The sequence below is a fragment of the Chiloscyllium plagiosum genome, unplaced genomic scaffold (assembly GCF_037043375.1).
Source record: "Chiloscyllium plagiosum isolate Xiang-an unplaced genomic scaffold, Cpla_swu_hap1 HiC_scaffold_28, whole genome shotgun sequence".
Taxonomy (NCBI): Eukaryota; Metazoa; Chordata; class Chondrichthyes; order Orectolobiformes; family Hemiscylliidae; genus Chiloscyllium; species Chiloscyllium plagiosum.
In genome coordinates, this window is record NW_028270166.1 from 4,584,961 (window position 1) to 4,608,185 (window position 23,225).

Consider the following 23,225-nt stretch of genomic DNA (forward strand, 5'->3'; position numbering starts at 1 on the left):
TGGCCAATCCACCTAACCTAAACATCTTTGGACTGTGGAAAGAAGTCGGTGCACCTGGTTAGGGATGTAAATGATTTTAAATTCTCTTTAGCCACAATCCTTTATAAGAGTTCCTCACCTTAAATGGGCAGTCCCTTTATTTTTCAACAGTGACCTGTAGTTTTCCATGTAGGCCAGACCAGGCAGATATGGCAGATTCTAACTGTTCAAGATGGCGGCACATTAAGATGCTCCAGTCGGAGCTCCTCTGCTTGCCAATTCCTTTTCGCTTTTGTTTCCCCTCTTTGCTGCAGTTTTTCTCCCCACCCCAGCTGAGTCCGGGAGTGGGGAGCAGGATGAGAGTGGGCCGAGTCTTGGGCTGGAGCCCAGAGTGAGTCCGGATGGAGGCAGCTTAGCCTCATGTTCTGAAAGATTATAAATTGAGTACTTTACAGACACTCTTTAATCATATTCTGGACTTTTATACTCTGTATTCCCATGCAAGCCTTTCTTTTGACTATTTCAACTCTGTGACAAGACATAAAGTATCTGTACCTAGGTACCATTGTACCTGAGGTGGCACGGAGAGGCGATATTACGAATTTTTCACTGCATTCATTCAAGTACCTGGGACAATGAAGGCTAATCTTTCCTTTCCTACAAGTGTTACGCTGATGGTTCTATTTGAGCTATGAAACAGGAATGTCTGGGGAAACTCTGCACTTCCGGCAGCATCTGTAGGAAGAAAGCAGAGCTAAACTTTTTCAGTCCAGTGACTCTTCATCAGAATGAAATGTGGAAGGCATTGCCTGGAAATGTGGCAGAAGCAGGTTCAATGGAGGTATTCATGAGGGCATTGGATGGTTATTTGGATAAAAATAAGATGCAAGGGTCCGGGGGAAAGGCAGATGATTGGCACGAGGTAATGATGCTCTTTAATGAGCCAGTATAGGCACAATTGACTGAATGGCTTCCTTCCACACAGTTCCATGGTTGTATGCTCCAGCTATCTCCTCTAAATCCCCTCTGCTACAGTATCCCATAAAGCCAGAAGAAACAGGAGTGGGAGTAGGCTGTTCGCCCCCTCGAGGCATAAGTGAGGACTGCAGATCCTGGAAACCAGAGTCTAGATTAGAGTGATGCTGGAAAAGCACAGCAGGTCAGGCAGCATCCGAGGAGCAGGAAAATCGACATTTTGGGCAAAAGCCCTGTTCGGCCCCTCGAGCCTGTTCTGCCAATCAGTCAGATCATGACTGACCCTAGGGATTGATTACATTCTTCTCGAACAAAAAGCAGTCAGTAATCAATCAGTAAAATATAACTTTTCAATAACTTATTCCAGGAGGTGCCTGTGACTTTAAAAGATTATTTCAGGGTAACCCCTCCTATTCTAATTGAATATTAATCTAAGTAAAACAGGACATTGATGGTAGAACGATATGATTGGTCAATAGCGCCGGCATGTTGCCGAATCACTCATCTTTCATTGGTCAATTGTTGTATCAATCAAACCCAGACCTGGAACTGATTGGTTGAAAAAACTGATACAATTTCCTTCCGGATGCTGAGGAACGTGGTTGAGATTCAGTGACAGGAAGGGAAAGAGAAAATGAGTGAATAAAAATATATGTAATCTGGGGGAGGAAGAGGCAAAGAGGAGAGAGACAGGACCAGAACCAGGAGACAGAGAGAGAGAGAGAGAGAGAGTGGATTTAGATAAGGATACACATAGACAAACAGAGTGGGATCAAATCGTTAACGGATGGTGAGCAGAGAGGGATAGACGTATAGTTGGAGATGTATAGATAGTCTGACAGGGAGCGAAAGAGAGGAAAGGAGCTGGAGTAATAGGGAGACAGGATTAAAATAGGGATACAGACTGCAGGGTGGAGAGAGGGAGAGGGAGAGGGAGATGGAGTAATAGAGAAGTACAGACTGCAGGGTAAAGAAAAAGGAATAAAATTCCCCAGGAACAGGGAGTTGAGGGCGGCGTTGAGCTGGGGTCCCCTCAGAACTGTGGAAACATTAGGTATCGACAGTGTGGGGAGAGGGAATGGGCTAAGAAAGACCAGTTAATTGAGGGGATTAAGGAGGGAAGGGAGGAGGCAGCGAAGTCCAAAAACTGGAATTATGGTGTCATCTTAAAGTTCGAAGTTCATCTCCTGCTCAGACAGAGTTCAGTTTGACCTTCAGAGCTGGTCAGTGGCCGGAGACTGGACAGAGAGCCCCAGGAATCTCTGAGAACTCCGCAGTCTTTGAGTTTGATGAGTGCAAACGGTTTACAGAAGCAGAACTTGAATGTGTAGGTGCAAACTCTCCATTAAGAAAAAAAACACTTGCAGGAAAAAAAGAAGCATTTTGGCATAGTGTGCTGATACTGCACGGAGATAAGTTATTTTATATAGGGGGAGTGAGAGTGGCCCATTGCAGTTGTGAGAAGCTTCAAGGTTAGATAGTAACCTGGAGATTAGGCTCTTTCAGGAGTTTTTCACTTTTAACATCCTACAGGCTGGAAATTTCAAGCTGACTTTGAGAAGTAAGAGCGGAGTAGATCTCTTTTGCAGAGCAACATTAAAAGTTTGGAGTTAGTTCAGTCAGTGGGTTAGCCCTGCCTTCCCAGTACAGAATGCCTGCTCCTCCAAACACAGCTTTCTCTGTCCGCCTGCTCGCTGTTTGGAAATCTCTCTTCACTGGCAGGTATCTGTTCGTCACTAACACTGTTAGCTGCGGGGCTCTGATGGCAACTGGGGACATGATACAACAAACCCGAGAGATCTGGCGGGAGCCCGACCGTGTGCGGGAATGGGCTCGAACAGGTAATGCATTTAGGTAGCGCCTTCCACCAGTTCAGCGCCTCCCAGTGGTGTTGCCCTGAAGTGCGGTCGCTACTGAAGATACTGACGAGAGTGAAATATCTGCGCAGGGACCGACACTCCTCTTCAAGATAAAAACTGAAAGAACTGCTGGAAATCAGAAACCAAAACAGAAAATATCAGTAGGTCTGGCAGCATCTGTTGAGAGCGATCAGAGTTACAGTCCGGAGCCAGTGATACTCTCTGTTCTGATGAAGGGTCACTGAAGCCGAGAGGTTAACTTGATTTCTCTCCAATGTAACACAGGGGTGCAGTACTGATGGGGGCAGGTCTGTCACTGTATAACACTGGGGTGCAGTACTGGTGGGGACACGTCTGTCAGTGTATAACACTAGGGTACAGTACTGGTGGGGACTGGTCTGTCACTGTATAACACTGGGGTACAGTACTACTGGGGACCAGTCTGTCAGTGTATAACACTGGGGTACAGTACTGATGGGGGCAGGTCTGTCACTGTATAACACTGGGGTACAGTACTGGTGGGGGCAGGTCTGTCACTGTATAACACTGGGGTACAGTACTACTGGGGACCAGTCTGTCAGTGTATAACACTGGGGTACAGTACTGATGGGGACCGGTCTGTCACTGTATAACACTGGGGTACAGTACTGGTGGGGACAGGTCTGTCACTGTACAATACTGGGGTACAGTACTGCTGGGGACAGGTCTGTCACTGTATAACACTGGGGTACAGTATTGGTGGGAACAGGTCTGTCGCTGTATAACACTGGGGTACGGTACTGGTGGGGACAGGTCTGTCCCTGTATAACACTGGGGTATGGTACTGGTGGGGAGAGGTCACTGTATCACTTAAAATCATACAACACCAGGTTACTGTCCAACAGGTCTACTTAGCAGTATAAGCTTTCGGACTGCTGCTCCATTGTCAGGTCGCTCGCAGAGCAGGATCGTAGGACACAGAATTTATAGCAAAAGATCATCGTGTCAGACACTGATGCAATATATTACACAAATCTTGATTGCTGTTCAATCATGCATCCGTAAGAATGGGTTTTAGGTTGCGGTTCATTAATATGTAAATCCCAGAACTACTTTCAAGTCACATTCCCCAGATAACTTAAGGTTTGTTTAAAAAAAGTGACATCTCAGCTCCAACAATGTATTAAAAGTGTGCAGTTAGAGTCCATATGTGTTCCAATCTTGAGTCAGACTGATTCTCTTTACAAAGTATGAGTTTGTAAAATGTCATATGGCTTATAAAAAATATTGACTGCCACTTAACAGCAATCTAGGTTTGTTCAATATATTGCATCAGTTTATGATACTATGATCTTTTTCTATACATTCTGTGTCCTGTGATCCTATTTTACTAGCTCCCTGATGAAGGAGCAGCGCTCAGAAAGTTGGTACTTCCAAATAAACCAGTTGGACTATAACCCGGTGTTGTGTGATTGTTAATTTTGACCATCCCAGTCCAAAACCGGTACCTCCACCTCACTGTATCACACTGGTGGGGACAGGTCTGTCCCTGTATTACACTGGGGTACAGTACTGGTGGGGACAGGTCTGTCACTGTATAACACTGGGGTACAGTACTGGTGGGGACAAGTCTGTCCCTGTATAACACTGGGGTACAGTACTGGTGGGGACAGGTCTGTCCCTGTATAACACTGGGGTACGGTACTGGTGGGGACAGGTCTGTCACTGTATAACACTGGGGTACAGTGCTGGTGGGGACATGTCTGTCCCTGTATAACACTGGGGTACAGTGCTGGTGGGGACATGTCTGTCCCTGTATAACACTGGGGTACGGTACTGGTGGGGACAGGTCTGTCACTGTATAACACTGGGGTACAGTGCTGGTGGGGACATGTCTGTCCCTGTATAACACTGGGGTACAGTGCTGGTGGGGACATGTCTGTCCCTGTATTACACTGGGGTACGGTACTGGTGGGGACATGTCTGTCCCTGTATTACACTGGGGTACGGTACTGGTGGGGACAGGTCTGTCCCTGTATAACACTGGGGTACGGTACTGGTGGGGACAGGTCTGTCCCTGTATAACACTGGGGTACGGTACTGGTGGGGACAGGTCTGTCCCTGTATAACACTGGGGTACGGTACTGGTGGGGACAGGTCTGTCCCTGTATAACACTGGGGTACGGTACTGGTGGGGACAGGTCTGTCCCTGTATAACACTGGGGTACGGTACTGGTGGGGACAGGTCTGTCCCTGTATTACACTGGGGTACGGTACTGGTGGGGACAGGTCTGTCCCTGTATTACACTGGGGTAGGGTACTGGTGGGGACAGGTCTGTTTGTGAATCCTCCCAACAGCCAAACACCTGCATGCACTGGGAGGCAGACAACGTGTTAAGTCCTGAAAGTGGAAGTGCAGCTTGTGATGGCGTTGTAAGTTTGAGCAGCATCTGAGGATTGATATTTTCTGTGTTTCTCAATATTTGTACATAGAAGGATTATTCCTTTGTCTTAATTTTGATTCCAGACTCAATATTCACAAAGGAGCTCTGTATTTCCCAATGTCAGTCTCTCCTCCCTGTTTCTCTCACTTATCCACAGGACGAATGTTTGCAACTGGCTGTTTAATGGGCCCTTTTGGGCATTTCTGGTATGGGGCCCTGGATCGAAGGTTCCCAGGAAGGACCAAACGCATTGTGCTGAAGAAGGTTTTGTTGGACCAAATCATTGCCTCGCCCATCTTTGGCCTCATCTATTTTGGCGGTATGTGTAACTAACATCGCTGCGCCCAAAACGACCTACCTCCAACCAATTCTCTCTACCCTCTTCCTATACTCAGGGTTATAGGTGTGTGAAACCTTTCTCCTGTCCCCATTCAATCTGTATCTGACAACTCATTAACCTGCAAGGCAGCATGACACTGCGCTGTAGAGCATACAGTAACAGTGGGACAGGTCTGTCACTGTATAACACTGGGGTACAGTACTGGTGGGGACAGGTCTGTCACTATAACACTAGGGACAGTACTGGTGGGGACAAGTCTGTCAGTGTATAACTAGGAGAAAGTGAGGACTGCAGATGCTGGAGACAAGAGTTGAAAAGTGTGGTGCTGGAAAAACACAGCAGGCCAGGCAGCATCCGAGGAGCAGGAGAATCGACGTTTCGGGCATAAGCCTGACAGGTCTGCCAGTGTATAACCACTGGTGGGGTCAGGTCTGTCAGTGTATAACCACTGGGGTACAGTACTGATGGGGACACTACTGTGGGGATAAATTAAAAAGGTTTAACTTGAAAGCAAATTGTAAAGAAAACTAAATTAGAATGTTATTCCAGGGCTGCCAACACCCAGTCCAAACCTTACAGCACCCACTCGTCATGGACCTTGTGTGCACCACTCCACTGATACCATTAACATGAACCATTAACATAAACAGCCACTGTTCAGTCTCCTCACGTTAGTGCTTGGGCTTGAGGATTTTATTGAGAAGAAAAATCTCAGGCATCGGTTTTGCTCCACCACAAACATCTTATTTATTAAAATAAACTTCCTGATGACTTGATGTGAAGTGTCTAAAGTAATCTCAATGACACGACACCTTTATTGGCTCTTCCAATTTAAAACACTCTGTAATGTAACCTTGGCTCTCGCCCAAAATACATGCAGGCCCCACAACTTATCAGAAGCACACCTTTATTGAGAAAGCGTAGGAAAAGCTTCGTACTCTGCACAAGCTGTAGTTAGTTCAGGGTTCGGTTGTTACCCTTGAGTTATCTTAACCTCTCAGTTCCAACACGTTTTGGATTTGACTGATTAGTTTACAATCCTTCATGTGATTGACTTTTCCCATGAGAACTGCAGCTACATGAGCAGTTTGACTGTCCCTGACCCTTCTTAGTACCTGCATACACCTCCTGACCAAGATAATTTGGCTGGAGATTTACAGTTCCCTACACGGTTCAGCATTGATTGTGGCCCGAGTCAGACTGACCAATTCTTTACTACAGTTGGAAGACAGGTCAGTTGCTTCAATTCCAACCTGCTTTTGATTAAAGTTGAACATAGCATAACCACATCAACTGTAATCTCGTGTGAAGAAGTGGGACTGGACTTGAAATGTTAACTCTGTTTCTCTCTTTGTAGATACTGCCAGACCTGCTGAGTTTCTCCAGAAATTCTTGTTTTTGTTTCAAATCTTCAGTATCTTTGTTTTCATAAAATCCTGATAAGTGCGCTTAGAGGCCATTTGGCCCATAAAGTCTGCACTGACCCTCCAAAGAGCATCCCACCCTATCCCTGTAATCCTGCATTTCCCATTCCACGGCTAATCCACCTAATTTGTACATTTTTGGACTGTGGGAGGAAACCCACACAGACACGGGAAGAATGTGCAAACTCCACACGGACAGTTGTCCAAGGCTGGAATTGAACCTGGGTCCCTGTTGCTGTGAGGCAGCAATGCCAACCACTGAGCCAAGCAAACATTTGTCTGTTGCTCAGGATGTCTGAGAGCTAATTGTCCTTGATGTACAGTCTGTTCTGATATAACGTGATGGTTCCATTCTCATGCCATCTCGTGCTATAAGGAAATTGCACAATCGCTGCCCCATTTAAACTGATGGGGTCAGAACCACGTTATAGCCAGTACGGGTAAGGAAAGTTCTTCAATTGCTTTTATACCAATTCACGCTGAAGAAACAAATGCTATAGCAGAACTGACTGTATTTCACACTGAGCCTAGCTGAGTATGGTGATTGAAACAATGCAGTTTTTCTCCACAGAGAGACCAGTTCTGAAAACCCAGTTCATTAATTCTGGGTTGAAACATCTCCTGCTGTTTGGGCATGACACGGCAATCCCACAACGATGGACAGATGTTTGAATTAGCCATTTCCCTCCACAATGGGAAGTTTTTTTCACCAGTGGTCAGATTCCAATGCTATTGTGTTTACTGATCAATCTCTGGACTGCATTAGGGCCGAGGTATTTCCCTGCACTATTGACCCGTGTTATGATATTGATTCCCTCATGCTGAGCCAGTGTCTGTATTTGTACAGAGGGTTGATATTTACTTGCAGCTGTGTGTCCACTGGGTTTGAGGTGAGTTCTCCTATTTTAGAGAGTAATTAATGGAGGGATCCCACAGCCTGGGTCCGATAGGATAGAGGAACATTCAGATTTCAATAGCATGTTAAAATCTCTTGAGATGAATGTTGAATTGAAGATGTGGTGATATGTTTTGACAGGAATGGGGATGTTAGAAGGCCATCATCCAATCGAATGCCTGATGGAATTCAAGAGGAAATTCTGGAAATTTTATATGGTAAAATATTGAAATTCTGGTTCTTTGATGAATTGATTTTGGATGATTTATCATGATTTTGTCCTTTATAACTGTGGACCTTTTTGGCAGGAACTGTACATCAGTCCAATAAGCAACACAAACCTTGTTTAAAATGTTCATATTATAAATGACACTGGGAAAATGACAAATCCTGATCTGCATTGCTTAATGCCACTTCTGCAGTACCTCAGGTGGTCGCACACTAGTTTTGAGTCTCGAAGTTGTGAGCTCAAGTCCTAATCCAGATCCCCAGCTGGTTGGGCTGAAGAGTCTTCCTTCTGTGCTGTCTGACTCTCTCACTCGAGGCTGACAGACTCGTGCAGAGCTGAAGGAGTGCTGCTCTGTTGTAGATGCTGTCGTTCAGGTGAGACGTTAAATCAAGACTCTGTCTGCTCTTTCAGCTGGATGTAAAAGATGTATTGTGTTATTTTTCAAATAAAGAGCAGCAGAGTGTCTCTTTGATGTGCTGACCAATGTTTATCCGTCAGTCAATATAAGAGTAACCTGGTCATGTGACTAATTAGTTAATTCTAAAATTTGTCCAGATTGGTTACTTTGTTTTTTTTATTCTTTTGATGTAATTTTGACATCACCAGCAAGGCCAGCATTTGTTTTCCCAAACCTATTTGCCCTTGAACGGAGTGGTCTCTTCAGAGGGTAGTTAAGAGTCGACCGGATCACAGTGGGTCTGGCGTCAGATGTAGGTCAGACCAGGTAAAGATGACTGATTTCCTTCCCTAAAACTGATTAGTGAACCCGATGGGTTTTTACAGCAATCAGTCACCGTGGCTGAGAATAGCTTTCAGTTCCAGATTTATTTTATCAATTAAATGTAAACCTCACTAGGTGGTGGGATTTGAACCCATGTGCCCAGAATATTAACCTGTATCCTGGATTATCACTAGACTGTTCTCTCAACTTGAGGAAGGCTCCCTACTTTACAACAGTGACTGTAAATCAATGAAATACTTATTTGGTTGTGAAGCAGTTCTGGGATCATAGGCTGCTATATAAATGCAGGTTTAATTTCTTTCTTGGACCTATGTTCCAGAAACAGAATTCACCTTTCATCACCCCAACATCTTCCAAATTTAGTGAAGGGCTTTTGAACTATGGTCAAACTTGGATGTTCAAAGGGGATGAAAGTCACTTTGTAAATTTCAAACTGTCTCATGGCAATGCTGAGACTAACCTGTCTGTCTGAAGTGGGGTTGAGGTTTTTGGAATCGTCAAGGACCTCTGATATTTTAATCCGTCGTCTTCTTTCCAGGCGGATTTGATGTTGTGGCCTGGAGCCCAAATGATCAACTTCTACTTCCTTTCTCCAAAATACCGTGTCCTCTACGTGAATATAGTGACAGTCGGCTGGGATACTTTCCTCTCCTACCTTAAACATCAGGTAGGTACTTACTGCGCGGAGCTAAAGTCTGGTGATGGATTTGATTAGATTACTTACAGTGTGGAAACAGGCTGTTCAGCCCAACAAGTCCACACCGACCCTCTGAAGAGCAACCCACCCAGACCCATTCCCCAACATTTATCCCTTCACTAACACTATGGGCAATTTAACGTGGCCAATTCACCTAACCTGCACATTTTTGGATTGTGGGAGGAAACCGGAGCACCTGGAGGAAACCCATGCAGACACGGGGAGAATGTGCAATCTTCACATAGACAGTTGCCCGAGGCTGGAATTGAACCTGGGACTGTGGTGCTGTGAGGCAGCAGTGCTAACCACTGAGCCCACTGTTTGACCTGAATACTGCTCCACCTCGTCCTCCTTCAATTACACCCTATGTGAGGTCAGATACCAAATTAAACTCCCTCTACTCCTTAAACGGAAAGTGAACCTTTCTCAACTCCTTTCAACTGAGAGTAAAGCTCCCTCTACATGCTTGAACTAGAAGAAAAGCTCTCTTTAAGGACCTAATCAGGTGTACCCTAGAACTCTGTGAGGAGCTAGGGAAGTTATTGCTGGACCCTTGCTGAGATACTTGTATCGTCGATAGTCACAGGTGAGGTGCTGGAAGACTGGAGGTTGACTGACATGGTGACACTGTTTAAGAAAGGTGGTAAGGACAAACCAGGGAACTATAGACCAGTGAGCCTGACGTCAGTGGTGGGCAAGTTGTTGGAGGGAATCCTGAGGGACAGGATGTACATGTATTTGTAAAGGCAAGGACTGATTAGGGATAGTCAACATGGCTTTGTGAGTGGGAAATCATGTCTCACAAACTTGATTGAGTTTTTGAAGAAGTAACAAAGAGGATTGATGAGGACAGAACAGTGGACGTGATCTATATAGACTTCAGTAAGATGTTTGACAAGGTTCCCCATGGGAGACTGATTAGCAAGGTTAGATCTCACGGAATACAGGGAGAACTAGCCATTTGGATACAGAATTGGCTCAAAGGTAGAAGACAGAGGGTGGTGGTAGAGGGTTGTTTTTCAGACTGGATGCCTGTGACTAGTGGAGTGCCACAAGGATCGGTGCTGGGTCCACTACTTTTCATCATTTTATATAAATGATTTGGATGTGAACATAAGAGGTATAGTTAGTAAGTTTGCAGATGGCACTAAAATTGGAGGTGTAGTGGACAAATTACAACAGGATCTTGATCAGATAAGCCAATGGGCAGATGGAGTTTAATTTAAATAAATGTGGGGTGTTGCATTTGGGGAAAGCAAATCTTAGCAGGACTCATACACTTAATGGTAAGGTCCTAGGGAGTGTTGCTGAACAAAGAGACCTTGGAGTGCAGATTCATAGCTCCTTGAAAGTAGAGTCGCAGGTAGATTGGATAGTAAAGGAGGCGTGGGTTATACTTTCCTTTATTGGTCAGACTATTGAGTACAGGAGTTGGGAGGTCATGTTGCGATTGTACATGATGTTGGTTAGGCCACTTTTCGAGTATTGAGTGCAATTCTGGTCTCCTTCCTATCGGAAAGATGTGAAACTTGAAAGGGTTCAGAAATGATTTCCAAGGATGCTGCCAAGGTTGGAGGATTTGAGCTACGGGGAGAGGCTGAACAAGCTGGGGCTGTTTTCCCTGGAGTGTCGGAGGCTGAGGAGTGACCTTATAGAGGTTTATAAAATCATGAGGGGCATGGATAGGATAAATAGACAAAGTCATTTCCCTGGGATCGGGGAGACCAGACTAGAGGGCGTAGGTTTAGGGTGAGAGGAAAGATATAAAAGAGACCTAAGGGGCAATGTTTTCACACAGAGGGTGGTACGTGTATGGAATGAGCTGCCAGAGGAAGTGGTGGAGGCTGGTATAATTGCAGCATTCAAATCGTATCTGGATGGGTATATGAATTGGAAGGATTTGGAGAGATATGGGCTGGATGCTGGCAGATGGGACTAGATTAGTTTAGGATATCTGGTTGGCATGGACGAGTTGGACCGAAGGGTCTGTTTCTGTGCCGAACACCTCTGTAACTCTAATCTTTTAAACTGAAGTAACACTTTTTATTTAAAACACAGTCTTCTTCAAACATTCCCAGGACAGGGGCAGCAGAGTTAGACACAGAGTAAAGCTACCTCTACACTGTCCCATTCAAATATTCCCAGGACAGGGGTCGCATGCAGTTATATACAGAGTGAAGCTCCACCTACTCTTTTAAACTGAAAGCAAAGTTTTGTCCACAATTTTGCACTGAAAGTAAAGCTATCTCTACAATTCCCCCCCTCTCCACATCAAACACTCCCAGGACAGGGAGAACACAGAGTTAGATACAGAGTAAAGCTCCCTCTAGACTGTCCCCATCAAACATGGGGTTGGATATGGGGGGAAGACTTCCCTCTGTGCTTTCCAGGCCTACTAGCTGAGCATTGCCTGCTACAACAGTGTTGTAATATTTACTGTACAACACCATTGGTATTATGATTTATAATTAGTATTGAATCAGATTTGTATTGTGAACTTTGGTTTTGTGCCGAGCCTATTAGCTGAATGGGAGGGTAGAATTGAGGAGACACTGCAATTAAACTCAAACTCCAGGGTGAGAATTGTAACTGCTACAAAATCAGGAAGCGTTAGTGTGGAGGCAGGACATTGTTTTTTCAGGGACAGGGGAAGGTGACTGCGAGATTTCCTGTTCTGTATTTTAATTACTGTCTGGGGAGAGAAAGTTAGACTGACTTTAGTTGTCTCCTTTTCACAGAATCTCCCAGCATTGTGCCTGTAAAGAAAGATACAATTAATTATGTCCTCTCCCTCACCCCGTTGCTCATTCCCCACTGCTGCGCCGTTAGTGTCACCCTTTTTAAGTATCTATCCAGGTTTTAATTCAAAGTTACGTTCAGTTTGGTTCCACCATGTTAAAAAATTCTATCAAAAGAAACCGAAAAGATGTGGACTTCCTTTGAGTGGAGAGTTTATAGACTATAACAGCACAACAGGTCTCTGCCCCAGTTCCAGCTGAGGGCCTGTTATAAATAATTTTTTAATCAATCTCTCTGGGCCTGTTATGACACACCTCCCGGGCATGTGGAACCCCCGGGGGTGGGGGGGATTGGGGGGGCGTGGGGGAGGGAGGGGTTGGGGTTGGGATAGGGGGATTGGGGGGGTGTGGGGGAGGGAGGGGTTGGGGTTGGGATGGGGGGATTGGGGGGGGGCGTGGGGGAGGGAAGGGTTGGGGTTGCGATGGGGGGATTGGGGGGGCGTGGGGGAGGGAAGGGTTGGGGTTGCAATGGGGGGATTGGGGGGGCGTGGGGGAGGGAGGGGTTGGGGTTGGGGCGGGGGGGATTGGGGGCGTGAGGGAGGGAAGGGTTGGGGTTGGGATGGGGGGATTGGGGGGCGTGGGGGAGGGAGGGGTTGGGGTTGGGGTGGGGAGGATTGGGTGTGGGGGAGGGAGGGGTTGGGGTTGGGGCGGGGGGGATTGGGAGGGCGTGGGGAGGGAGGGGTTGGGGTGGGGGGGATTGGGGGGCGTGGGGGAGGGGTTGGGGTTGGGGCGGGGGGGATTGGGAGGGCGTGGGGAGGGAGGGGTTGGGGTTGGGGCGGGGGGGATTGGGAGGGTGTGGGGAGGGAGGGGTTGGGGTTGGGGCGGGGGGGATTGGGGGCGTGAGGGAGGGAGGGGTTGGGGTTGGGGCGGGGGGATTGGGGGGGCGTGGGGGAGGTTGGGGTGGGGGCGGGGGGGATTGGGTTGCCGTGGGGGAGGGAGGGGTTGGGGTTGGGACGGGGGGGATTGGGTTGCCGTGGGGGAGGGAGGGGTTGGGGTTGGGGCGGGGGGGATTGGGTGGCCGTGGGGGAGGGAGGGGTTGGGGTTGGGGTGGGGGGGATTGGGGGAGGGGGGGGGGTTGGGGTTGGGGCGGGGGGGATTGGGAGGGCATGGGGGAGGGGGGGTTGGGGTTGGGGCGGGGGGGATTGGGTGGCCGTGGGGGAGGGAGGGGTTGGGGTTGGGGTGGGGGGGATTGGGGGAGGGGGGGGTTGGGGTTGGGGCGGGGCGGATTGGGAGGGCATGGGGGAGGGGGGGGGTTGGGGTTGGGGTTGGGGCATGGGGGATTGGGGGGGCGTGGGGGAGGGGGTGTGTGGGGTGGACTGGGAGGAAGTGTAATCCAGGTAGCTCTGGGAGTCACCTCCACCACATCTGCTCCCAGGAAGAGCAATTCCACTCCAGAACATCCCAGATAGCCTCCTACTTCAATGTATACAATTTCCCCACCCATGTGTCAACAATGCCCTCCAGCGTATCTCCTCCACATCCCGCACCTCTGCCCTTGAACCCCACCCCTCCAACTGTAACACTGATAGAATCCCCCCTCCAGTCCTCAACTTCCACCCCACCAATCTCCAGATACAATACATCATCCTCTGCCAATTCTGCCACCTACGGTCAGGCCCCACCACCTATCAGCATTCCGCAGAGACCATTCCCTCCGTGACTACCTCATTAGATCCATGCCCCTCACCAACCCACCCTCCCCTCCCCTCCCACCACCTTCCCTTGAGAAGTGTAGAGAGGGGTAAAAGGTGCACCCACCTCTATCCAAGGCCCCAAAGGATCCTTCCACATCTGACAGAGATTTTCCTGCATATCCAAACACCTCATCTGCTGTGTCCTTTGCTCTCAATGTGGTCTCCTCTACACTGGGAAGACAGGACGCCAACTTGCGGAATGTTTCAGGGAACATCTCTGGGGGACACACACTAACCAACCCCACCGCCCTGTGACTGAACACTTAACTCCCCCTCCCACTCCGCTAAGGTCCTGGGCCTCCCCTATCGCCCCTCCCCTACCACCCGACGCCTGGAGGAAGAACGTCTCATCTTCCACCTTGGGATCTTCCAACTACATGGGATCAATTTCAATTTCACCAGTCTCCTGATCTCCCCTCCCCTCCATCTCATCCCAGATCCAAACCTCCAACTCGACACCGCCCTGTTGAATTGTCCTACCTGTTCATCTACCTTCCCACCTATCCGCTCCACCCTCCAGTCCAACCTATCACAATTACCCCCAATCTTCATCTGTCTATCGCATTCCCAGCTATCTTTCTTCCAGCCCCACCCTCCTCCCATTTATCTCTCCGTCCCCTTGGCCACACACCCCCCATTCCTATTAAAGAGCTTATGTTTGAAACGTCGACCTCTCCTGCTCCTCGGATGCTGCCTGACCAGCCTAGCTTTTCCAGCATGACATTCTTCAACTCTGATCTCCAGCATCTGCAGTCCTCACTTTGTCCCAGGAGAAATATACACCCTGCATCCAGTCTGTCCAGCTCTGTCAGAATTTCATGCTTCAATGAGATCCCTCTCATTTTTCTAAACTCCAATGACCACAGGCCAAGTGGACCCTTCTATGACAATTCTACCATTCCAGGAATAGTCTGGTGAATCTTCACTGCATTTCCTTTGTGGAAAATATATCTTTCCTTGATTAAGGAGATACAGCAGTTGAGGGCAGCACGGTGGCACAGTGGTTAGCACTGCTGCCTCACAGAGCCAGAGACCCGGGTTCAATTCCCGCCCCAGGCGACTGACTGTGTGGAGTTTGCACGTTCTCCCAGTGTCTGCGTGGGTTTCCTCCAGGTGCTCCGGTTTCCTCCCACAGTCCAAAGATGTGCAGCTCAGGTGACTTGGCCATGCTAAATTGCCAATGTAGGGGTATGGGTGGGTTACGCTTCGGCGGGTCGGTGTGGGCTTGTTGGGCCGAAGGGCCTGTTTCCACACTGTAATGTAATCTAATCTAATCAAACTGCACACAATACTCCAGGACCCCTTACAGCTCCAGTTAGACAACCTCGCTCCTGTGCTCAATCTTCCTTCAGTGAAGGCCACCATTCCATTTTGCCTTCCTGACATTGTGCTACACCTACATCTTTGTCCTTGTAAACCAGTCACTGAAAGCAATCGGGTCCATTTGTAAATCAGCGCTTTCCTAATCTGTCCTGAATTGGAAAGGTTTGGTGGGATATGGGCCAGGAGCAGGCAGATGGGAATAGTTTAGTTTGGGATTATCTTTGGCATGGACTGTCAGACCAAAGGGTCTGTTTCTGTGCTGTATTAGCCATGCTGTGGAGATGCCAGTGTTGGACTGGGCTGGACAAAGTCAAGAGTCTCACAGCACCAGGTTAGAATCCACTGGACGAAGGAGCAGCGCTCCGAAAGCTTATGATTTCCAATAAACCTGTTGGGCTATAACCTGGTGTCGTCTGACTTTGACTATTTAGGCACATTTCTCCCATTCTGCTTTTCCTACCAAAGTGGACAACTTCATATTTATCAACATTATGCTGCATCTACCACACATTTGCTCACTCTTTCTACTTGTCTAAATTGACCTGAAGACTCTTTGAAGCTTCTTTACCTCTCTTGGCCCCACCTGGTTTTGTGTAGTCTTGGAAATATTACATTTGATTCCCTTGCCCAAATTGTTCAGATACATTTCCACTGGGTGTTCCGGTTTCCTCCCACAGTCCAAAGCTGTGCAGGTTAGGTGAATTGGCCATGCTAAATTGCCCATAGTGTTCAGGGATGGTGCAGTGGTCAGGGGCAAATGTAGAGTAATGAGGAATGGGTTTGGTTGGGCTACTCTTTGGAGGGTCAGTGTGAACTTGTTGGGCTGAAGGGCCTGTTTCCACATTATAGGGATTCTAAGATTCTAAGTATGAACAGCTGGGGTCCCAAGCACTGATCCCTGTCGTGCCCCATTCTTCATGGTCTTCCATTCTCAAAATGACCCATTAATTCCTCTCTGCTAACCAATTCCATGATATTACCCTCAGTCCCATGTGCTTTAATTTCTTTCAGTAACCCCAGATATGGGACTTTGTCAAAAGCTTTCTGAAAATCTAAATACACCATGTGCACTGTTTTCCCTCATCTAGCTATGTCCTCAAAACAAAAAAATTTTGGAAATCCGTGTTGACTTTGTGTCATCCTGTTGGTATGTTCTAAACATTCTGTTTTCAAATTCTTTACAATACTCGTGGGGAAGTGAATCTGTGGAATTCTTTACCACAGAGGGCTGTTAAGGTTGGATCAATAGGTATATTCAAGGCTAAGACAGACTTTTAATCAGGATGGGGAAAACACAAGAAAGTGGAGTTGAGCGTTATCAGATGAGCCATGATCTCACTAGATGGCAGAGCAGCCTGGATGGGCTGAATGGCCTATGTCTGCTACAATGACCTATGGTCCAGCGGTTTTCTGTTAGGTTAACTGATTTTCTCCATCCCTCCTTTTAAATACTGGCATTACATCTGCAACCTCCAATCTCATGGAGCTGTTCCAGAAAAACTAGAGAGTTTTGGAAGATGCCAACCAATGGATCCAAGTTTCTGTTGCTATTCCTTCCTACTCTGGCTCGTAGATTAGCGGGCCTTGGGAATTTCTCAACTTTCAGGCCCAGTGATTTCTCCATCACTATTTTTTTAACTGATAATTTCCTTCAAATTATCCTCCCTAATAGGCCTTTGCTTTCCTAGCATTTCATGAAATTATTTGCTTTCTTCTGTGGAGACCAAGCTAAAGTAATTATTTAGTTCTTTTCCATGATCAATTCTTCAGTTTTTACACATTTGATGAACACGAATTTGTTTATTTTACTTGAGGCCTTGTAGTCTGTTCTTGTCTTTCTTCGAAGTTCACACTCTGAATTCATTTTTCCCTTTTAATCAATCTCTTTACCTTCCTTTGCTGAATTCTAAACTCTGCCGTTCCTCAGGCTTGCTATTTTTTCCAGCAACTTTGTATGATCCCCTCTTTGAGCCTAACTTTATCCTTCATTTGTTGTGATAGCCATGGTTAGGGGCCACCTTTTCTGGTCTGACCTTTAACCGAGAAAGTATGTCTAACTGCTGCAAAGCATGCATTTGTTCTTTAAATATTAATCATGACCTACCCACTGCCATTGTATTTAATGGAGTTGCCCAGCCTGTCTCAGCCCTCAACCTTAAACACACAAGAAATTGCTGGGGAAACTCAGCAGGGGTAGCTGCATGGAGAGAGCTGTTCTGTAGAATGGTCACTGCCTTCGAAATGTAAATTCTTGTTTTCTCTCCACAGATGCTGTCAGACTCTGAATGTCTGCAGCAGTTTTGTTTTTGTGTGTATTTCAGACCTCCAGCACCTGCAGTTCTTTGTTTTATTTAACCCCCCTCATACCTTGGTAGTTTCCTTTAGTTGAGATCCCATTCCCCTTTGAACCTTAATTACTTCCTGTATTGACACACTGTCCTTTCAGTTATGGGATTCCAGGTCACAACATCTGATTGCAGAAACAGAAACTACGATCGTCTTACTCCACCCGCCCCCCCCTCCCCCACCAAAAAAATGTTTTTTTATTTGCCAATTATCTTACTAACTGTGTTCACACAGTGCCGACCCTTCTGAGAGTGACACAGTACCTTTGGGGATGTGTTTGAAAATATTTTGTAAATGCAAATAAAGTTGTGAAAGCCAGAAGGCTGTGATGTTTAGAGCCATACAGCATGGAAACAGACCCTTTGGTCCTACCAGTCCGTGCTGACCATAATCCCAAACTAAACGAGTCCCACCAGCCTGCGTTTGGCCCATATCCCTCCAAACCTTTCTTAGACTTTTTAAGTATTGTAACTGTAACCGGATCCACCACTTCCTCTGGAAGTTCATTCCACACACGAACCACTCTGTTTTGAAAAAAAAGTTACCTTTCATATCCTTTTTAAATCTCTCTCCTCTCACCTTAAACATATGCCCCCTAGTCTTGAAATCCACCCCCCTTGGGAAAAGATGCCAGCCATTTGATTGGAAAAACAGGAAGTGAGAAGGAGTATTGCAAACTTTCAGGGTATGAATGCCTGTGTGTGTTTGAAGACAATTAGTAATAACATTGTTTTTGCTAATTGTTAGCTGGTATTGGGCTCACCTGCACAAAAGTTCCAAATGATGGGGTCATGATATTAAGACCGCCATGCACACATACAGGAATTCACTCAGGAGAAACTGTTTTAATCGGGGAATGGGGAGCATGTAGAACTCGCTTCTCAGGGAGCGATTGAGTATCGATACATCTTAAGAGGAAACAAGACCAACTGCCTGAGGGAGAGGGGAATGGAAGGAGATCATGGAGAGAGGGTCTAGGAGGTGGCTGTTGTGGAACCAGCATGCAATGGATGGGCTGAACGGCCCACTTATGTTTTGTGTGCAGTCGAGAACATTCCACTAAATGTGATACCCATTGTCATGATGCACAGCAAGATCCCATTACTGGTGGTGAGCAATTTACTCAGTTTAGTTCAAGGGTGGGGGTGGTGGTTTGAGGCCCAGTTGGTGAATTTCCACACTATTCCCGGTGGAATCTTTTTATTAGCTGCCTCTGGAAAGGTGCATTTCCTTAAGTTTACTTCCGAAGGTGTGGGGACTGCAGAGGTGGCACCACAGCAGCTGGCTAACCCCAGTGCCCTGTAGCACCATCCCAGCTGGTAATGGTGTACCGTGTGCCTCCCAGAGACGCCGGCTTCCAGGAGTCCCTGTGAAAGGTTTGACACAATCTCAGCTTTGTCTCGCCATTGAGGTCCGTATCTCCCCTGGAGCCAGAGCTTGTGCGATAACACGTGACATTGAGCATCGAATCCAGGCCTGATGCCAAGTACAGTACCCAGGGGGTGCAGCCCTGTCAGAGATACCATCTTTTAGATGAGATGTTAAACTGAAATCCATCTGCTGTCTCAGCTGGATGTGACTGGTCCAACTGCACTCCATCAAAATGGAGCAGGAACCTCTTCCTTCTGTCCTGATCAACATTGATCAATATCAATACTGATCAATATGTCTCCATCAACCAGTGTTGCTAAAGGACCATAATCTCGTTGTTGTTTGTGGGAACATATTTTGTACACATTGCTGCATTGTGCCAGTGACCACTCTCTGAGCAAAACATGTTGGTGTCCGCAAAGTATGTTTCAGTCTGTAGGTGCTATATAAATGCAAGTGGCTTTTTTTTTGTTTCTTGCCCGTTTTGTCTTTCAGGAGCAGGACGATGCAGCTCTCGCATTGGACAAACAGCAAGCAGGATCAGGGAGCTCGGTGAAACTGCTCGAAGATGAACCGTAGCTGCTCAGAGTCCCTGATGGCCCATAGGCTGAGGAGCAGTCATCCTCTGACGTCTGATCCAGGCAACCCTGACCTTCAATGTGCAGGCAGCTGGCAGTTGGAGAAAGGTCACCGCTGCAATGTTCTGAACAGATTTTTTTTTAACTCATTGAAATTATCATTCTAAACTGTTAACAAATTTAAACTTTTTTAAATGAGATAAGGAAATGGTCTGGCATTTCTGTAGCATCTTTCACAACATCAACTTGTCCCAAATGACCTGCCAGTGCAGGAGCCAAGTGCCGTGATTACTGGAGGGAATGCAGCAGTAATTGGTACACAGGACAATTCCACTAATAGTTATCAGTTTCACATCTCCGCTATTGCTCAGAGAGGGAGCAGGTTAGCCCCATGTCAGATAATTAAGAGGTGACCTTATTGAGATGTTCAAAATTATGAACAACTTCCACAGGGTAAAGGAGGATAATCTGTTTACACTATTTGGTATGTCAGTAACTAGGGGTCACAATTTCGGGGTTGTCAGTAAGAGAGCTAGGAGTGCGATGAGGAGAAACTTCTTTACTCAGAGTTGTTAGGATTTGGAATGCACTGCCTGGGAGAGTGGTGGAGGAGGATTCCATAAGAGGTCTCAAAAATGATATATATTTGGAAGGGATGAAGTTAGAGGGCTATGGAGATTGGACTGGAGAGTGGGACCAGCTGGAAAAGTCTATCTGGAGCTGGTACGGACATGATGGGCTAAATGGCCTCCTGGACTGTAAAATTCAATGATTCTATGCCTGTATCCGCAAGGACCCATACAGGATGTGTGTGTGATCTACAAGTGCAGCACTGTTGGAGTGCCACATTTTCCCTTAATGGCTCTATGAAGCACATTTCTGGCTGTGGAATCATCCTACGCACACAAGCAGCAAGAGTAGAACATTCGGCCCATCAGCCCTGCTGTACCATTCCGTATAATCATAGTAGCTCACCACTTTCTAATGCACTCCATGAAAACAAAAACCTGTCTATCCCAGCTGTGAATACATTCAGTAATACAGCATCCGCCACCCTCTGGGCCAGTTCCGAGTTCATCCCTTGTGGTTGGAGGGTTCCTAGGCGGAAGATGAGGCGCTCTTCCTCCAACCGTCGTTTTGTTGTGGTCTGGCGATGGAGGAGTCCAAAGACCTGCATATCCTTGGCAGAGTGGGAGGGGGAGTTGAAATGTTGAGCCACGGGGTGGTTAGGTTGGTCGGTCCCGGTGTCCCAGAGGTGTTCTCTGAAACGCTCCGCAAGTAGCAAGAATTCAGCACCGCCTTCCTAACCTGCAAGCTTCTTCCCGACCTCTCCGCCCCCACCCCAGTCTGACCTATCACCCTCACCTTGACCTCTTTCCACCTATCACATTTCCGACGCCCCTCCCCCAAGTCCCTCCTCCCTACCTTTTATCTTAGCCTGCTGGACAAACTTTCCTCATTCCTGAAGAAGGGCTTATGCCCGAAATGTCGATTCTCCTGTTCCCTGCATGCTGCCTGACCTGCTGCGCTTTTCCAGCAACACATTTTCAGCTCTGATCTCCAGCATCTGCAGACCTCACTTTCTCCTCCTAGTAAACCAGAACCCCAGGCCTGAGAACATGGGTTAGAATCCTACCATAGCAACTGGTCAAATTTAAACTGAATTCAAGATCTGGTATAACAACATAGTAATGTTTTCATGGTCACCATTAGATTAAGTGTCATAAAAGCTTGTCTCGTTCATTAATGTCTTTCAGGGAGGGAAATCTGACATCCTTACTTGGTCTGACCTACATGTAACTCCACACTCAACAATGTGGTTGGCTTTTGACTGGATAATTAGAGACTGGCCCAGCCAGTAACATCCTGAGAATGAATCCAATAAATGACCAAGATTGAGGGGTATGTGGGAGAATGTCTTCGGGGTGATGACCAGTTTTGATGTATGTGACAAATGGAGCAGACCTGAAGGTTTTTAATTTGTTCACGTGATGTCGGCAGCCAGCAGTTATTGGTGAAATTTGAATTTTGTGGAACCTCAGAATAAAAATGTAGCATAACGATGATCGTGTAGCAGCTGTCAAATGCTCTAAATGGTCCCATCTCGTTCCCTGCTGTCCTTTAGGGAGAGGAACTTGCCAGCCTTACCTGATGGGGGGACTTGAACCTACAACCTTCAGTCAATTGATCTGAGGGTGTTAGGCATTGAACTGCAGCTAGGTGGTGCCATTGGCCTTGCTATCACACACTCTCCTTCACTAGATTAGATTCCTTACAGGACAGAAACAGGCCCTTCGGCTCAACCAGTCCACACCGGCCCTCTGGCGAGTAACCCACCCAGACCCATTCCTCTAGCCTGTATTTACCCCTGACTAATGCACCCATCACTATGGACGGTTTAGCATAGCCAATTCACCTGACCTGCACACCTTTGGTCTGTGGGATGAGACCGGAGCACACCTACAGACACGGGGAGAATGTGCAAACTCTGCACAGTTGCCCGAGGCTGTAATCAAACCTGGGTTCCTGGTGTTGTGAGGCAGCACTGCTAACCACTGAGTCACTGTGCTGCCACTCAAACAGAAGTGTAGTGTGACATCTCCTGACTGAGGTCAGGTCAGTTTTCTGTCAAAGTGAAGCTATTGGGGTTAGCTGAGGTGAGGGGGAGAACTCTTGATTCCTTGAGAACACTCCAAATGGCACGTGGCTCAGTGGTTAGCACCGCTGCCTCACATCATCAGGGACCCGGGTTCAAATCCAGCCTCTGGCAAATGTCTGTGTGGGTTTGCTCCCATAGTCCAAAGATATGCCGGTTTGGTGAATTGACTATGCTAAAGTGTTCAGGGGTGTGTAGGTTAGGTGTATTGGTCAGGGGAAATGGAGAGTAATAGGGTAGGCAAATGGAAGGTCAGTGTGGACTTGTTGGGCCAAATGACCTGTTCCACCCTGTAGGGATTCTATGATTTCTGGACAGCATACCTCACAGGATATAAACTGCTGCATGGATAGATAGTGGGCTAGGAAGAGTGAATTTATGAGAAAAAGTTGCATAGACTAAGCAGGTTATTTAGAAGATTTGAGGATGCTCTTTGCTTGTGTTTATGACTCAAGATTTCTTTATACTAAGAGCAGAAAAGGTTCATGGATGTCCTAACATAGAGATTAGCTAAAATACTGAGGTGTTTGAGAGAGCAATTGGAAAACTCTTCTCACAAGCCAGAGGGTATAGATTTAAAATAATTGACAAGGTGCTTAATCTTTGGAATTCTCTGCTCCAAGAGGTGGTGATCAAATTGATTTATGTATTTTTACTTTTTGGCTTTCAGGCGGCTGTGTTTCCATTCTCACTAATTCCTTTTTCAGGTGACGCAGTCACACAGGAATAATTTGTGTGCATTTGCTGAGTTTATTTTTAGGAGTTTATTTTCTTCAGATAGTCAAAACAGCAAATAATGAAGATCACATGCACAATATAAAGTGAAACAGTTTAATCATGAATCTGTAGGTAATATGTTTTTGTTAATTTATCGTAAATAAACATTCCATACACTC

At 46.8% G+C, this 23,225-nt stretch overlaps 1 protein-coding gene across 1 annotated transcript; it reads left to right on the plus strand.

Moving 5' to 3' along the window:
- Positions 1-1,566: 1,566 nt before the first annotated feature.
- LOC122565480 (mpv17-like protein 2) lies at positions 1,567-23,225 on the plus strand. Its single transcript, XM_043721499.2, has 5 exons — positions 1,567-2,795; positions 5,394-5,555; positions 8,037-8,113; positions 9,405-9,533; positions 19,591-23,225. Exons 1-5 carry the CDS (start codon positions 2,606-2,608, stop codon positions 19,672-19,674), a joined length of 642 nt encoding a protein of 213 aa, XP_043577434.1. The 5' UTR covers positions 1,567-2,605; the 3' UTR covers positions 19,675-23,225.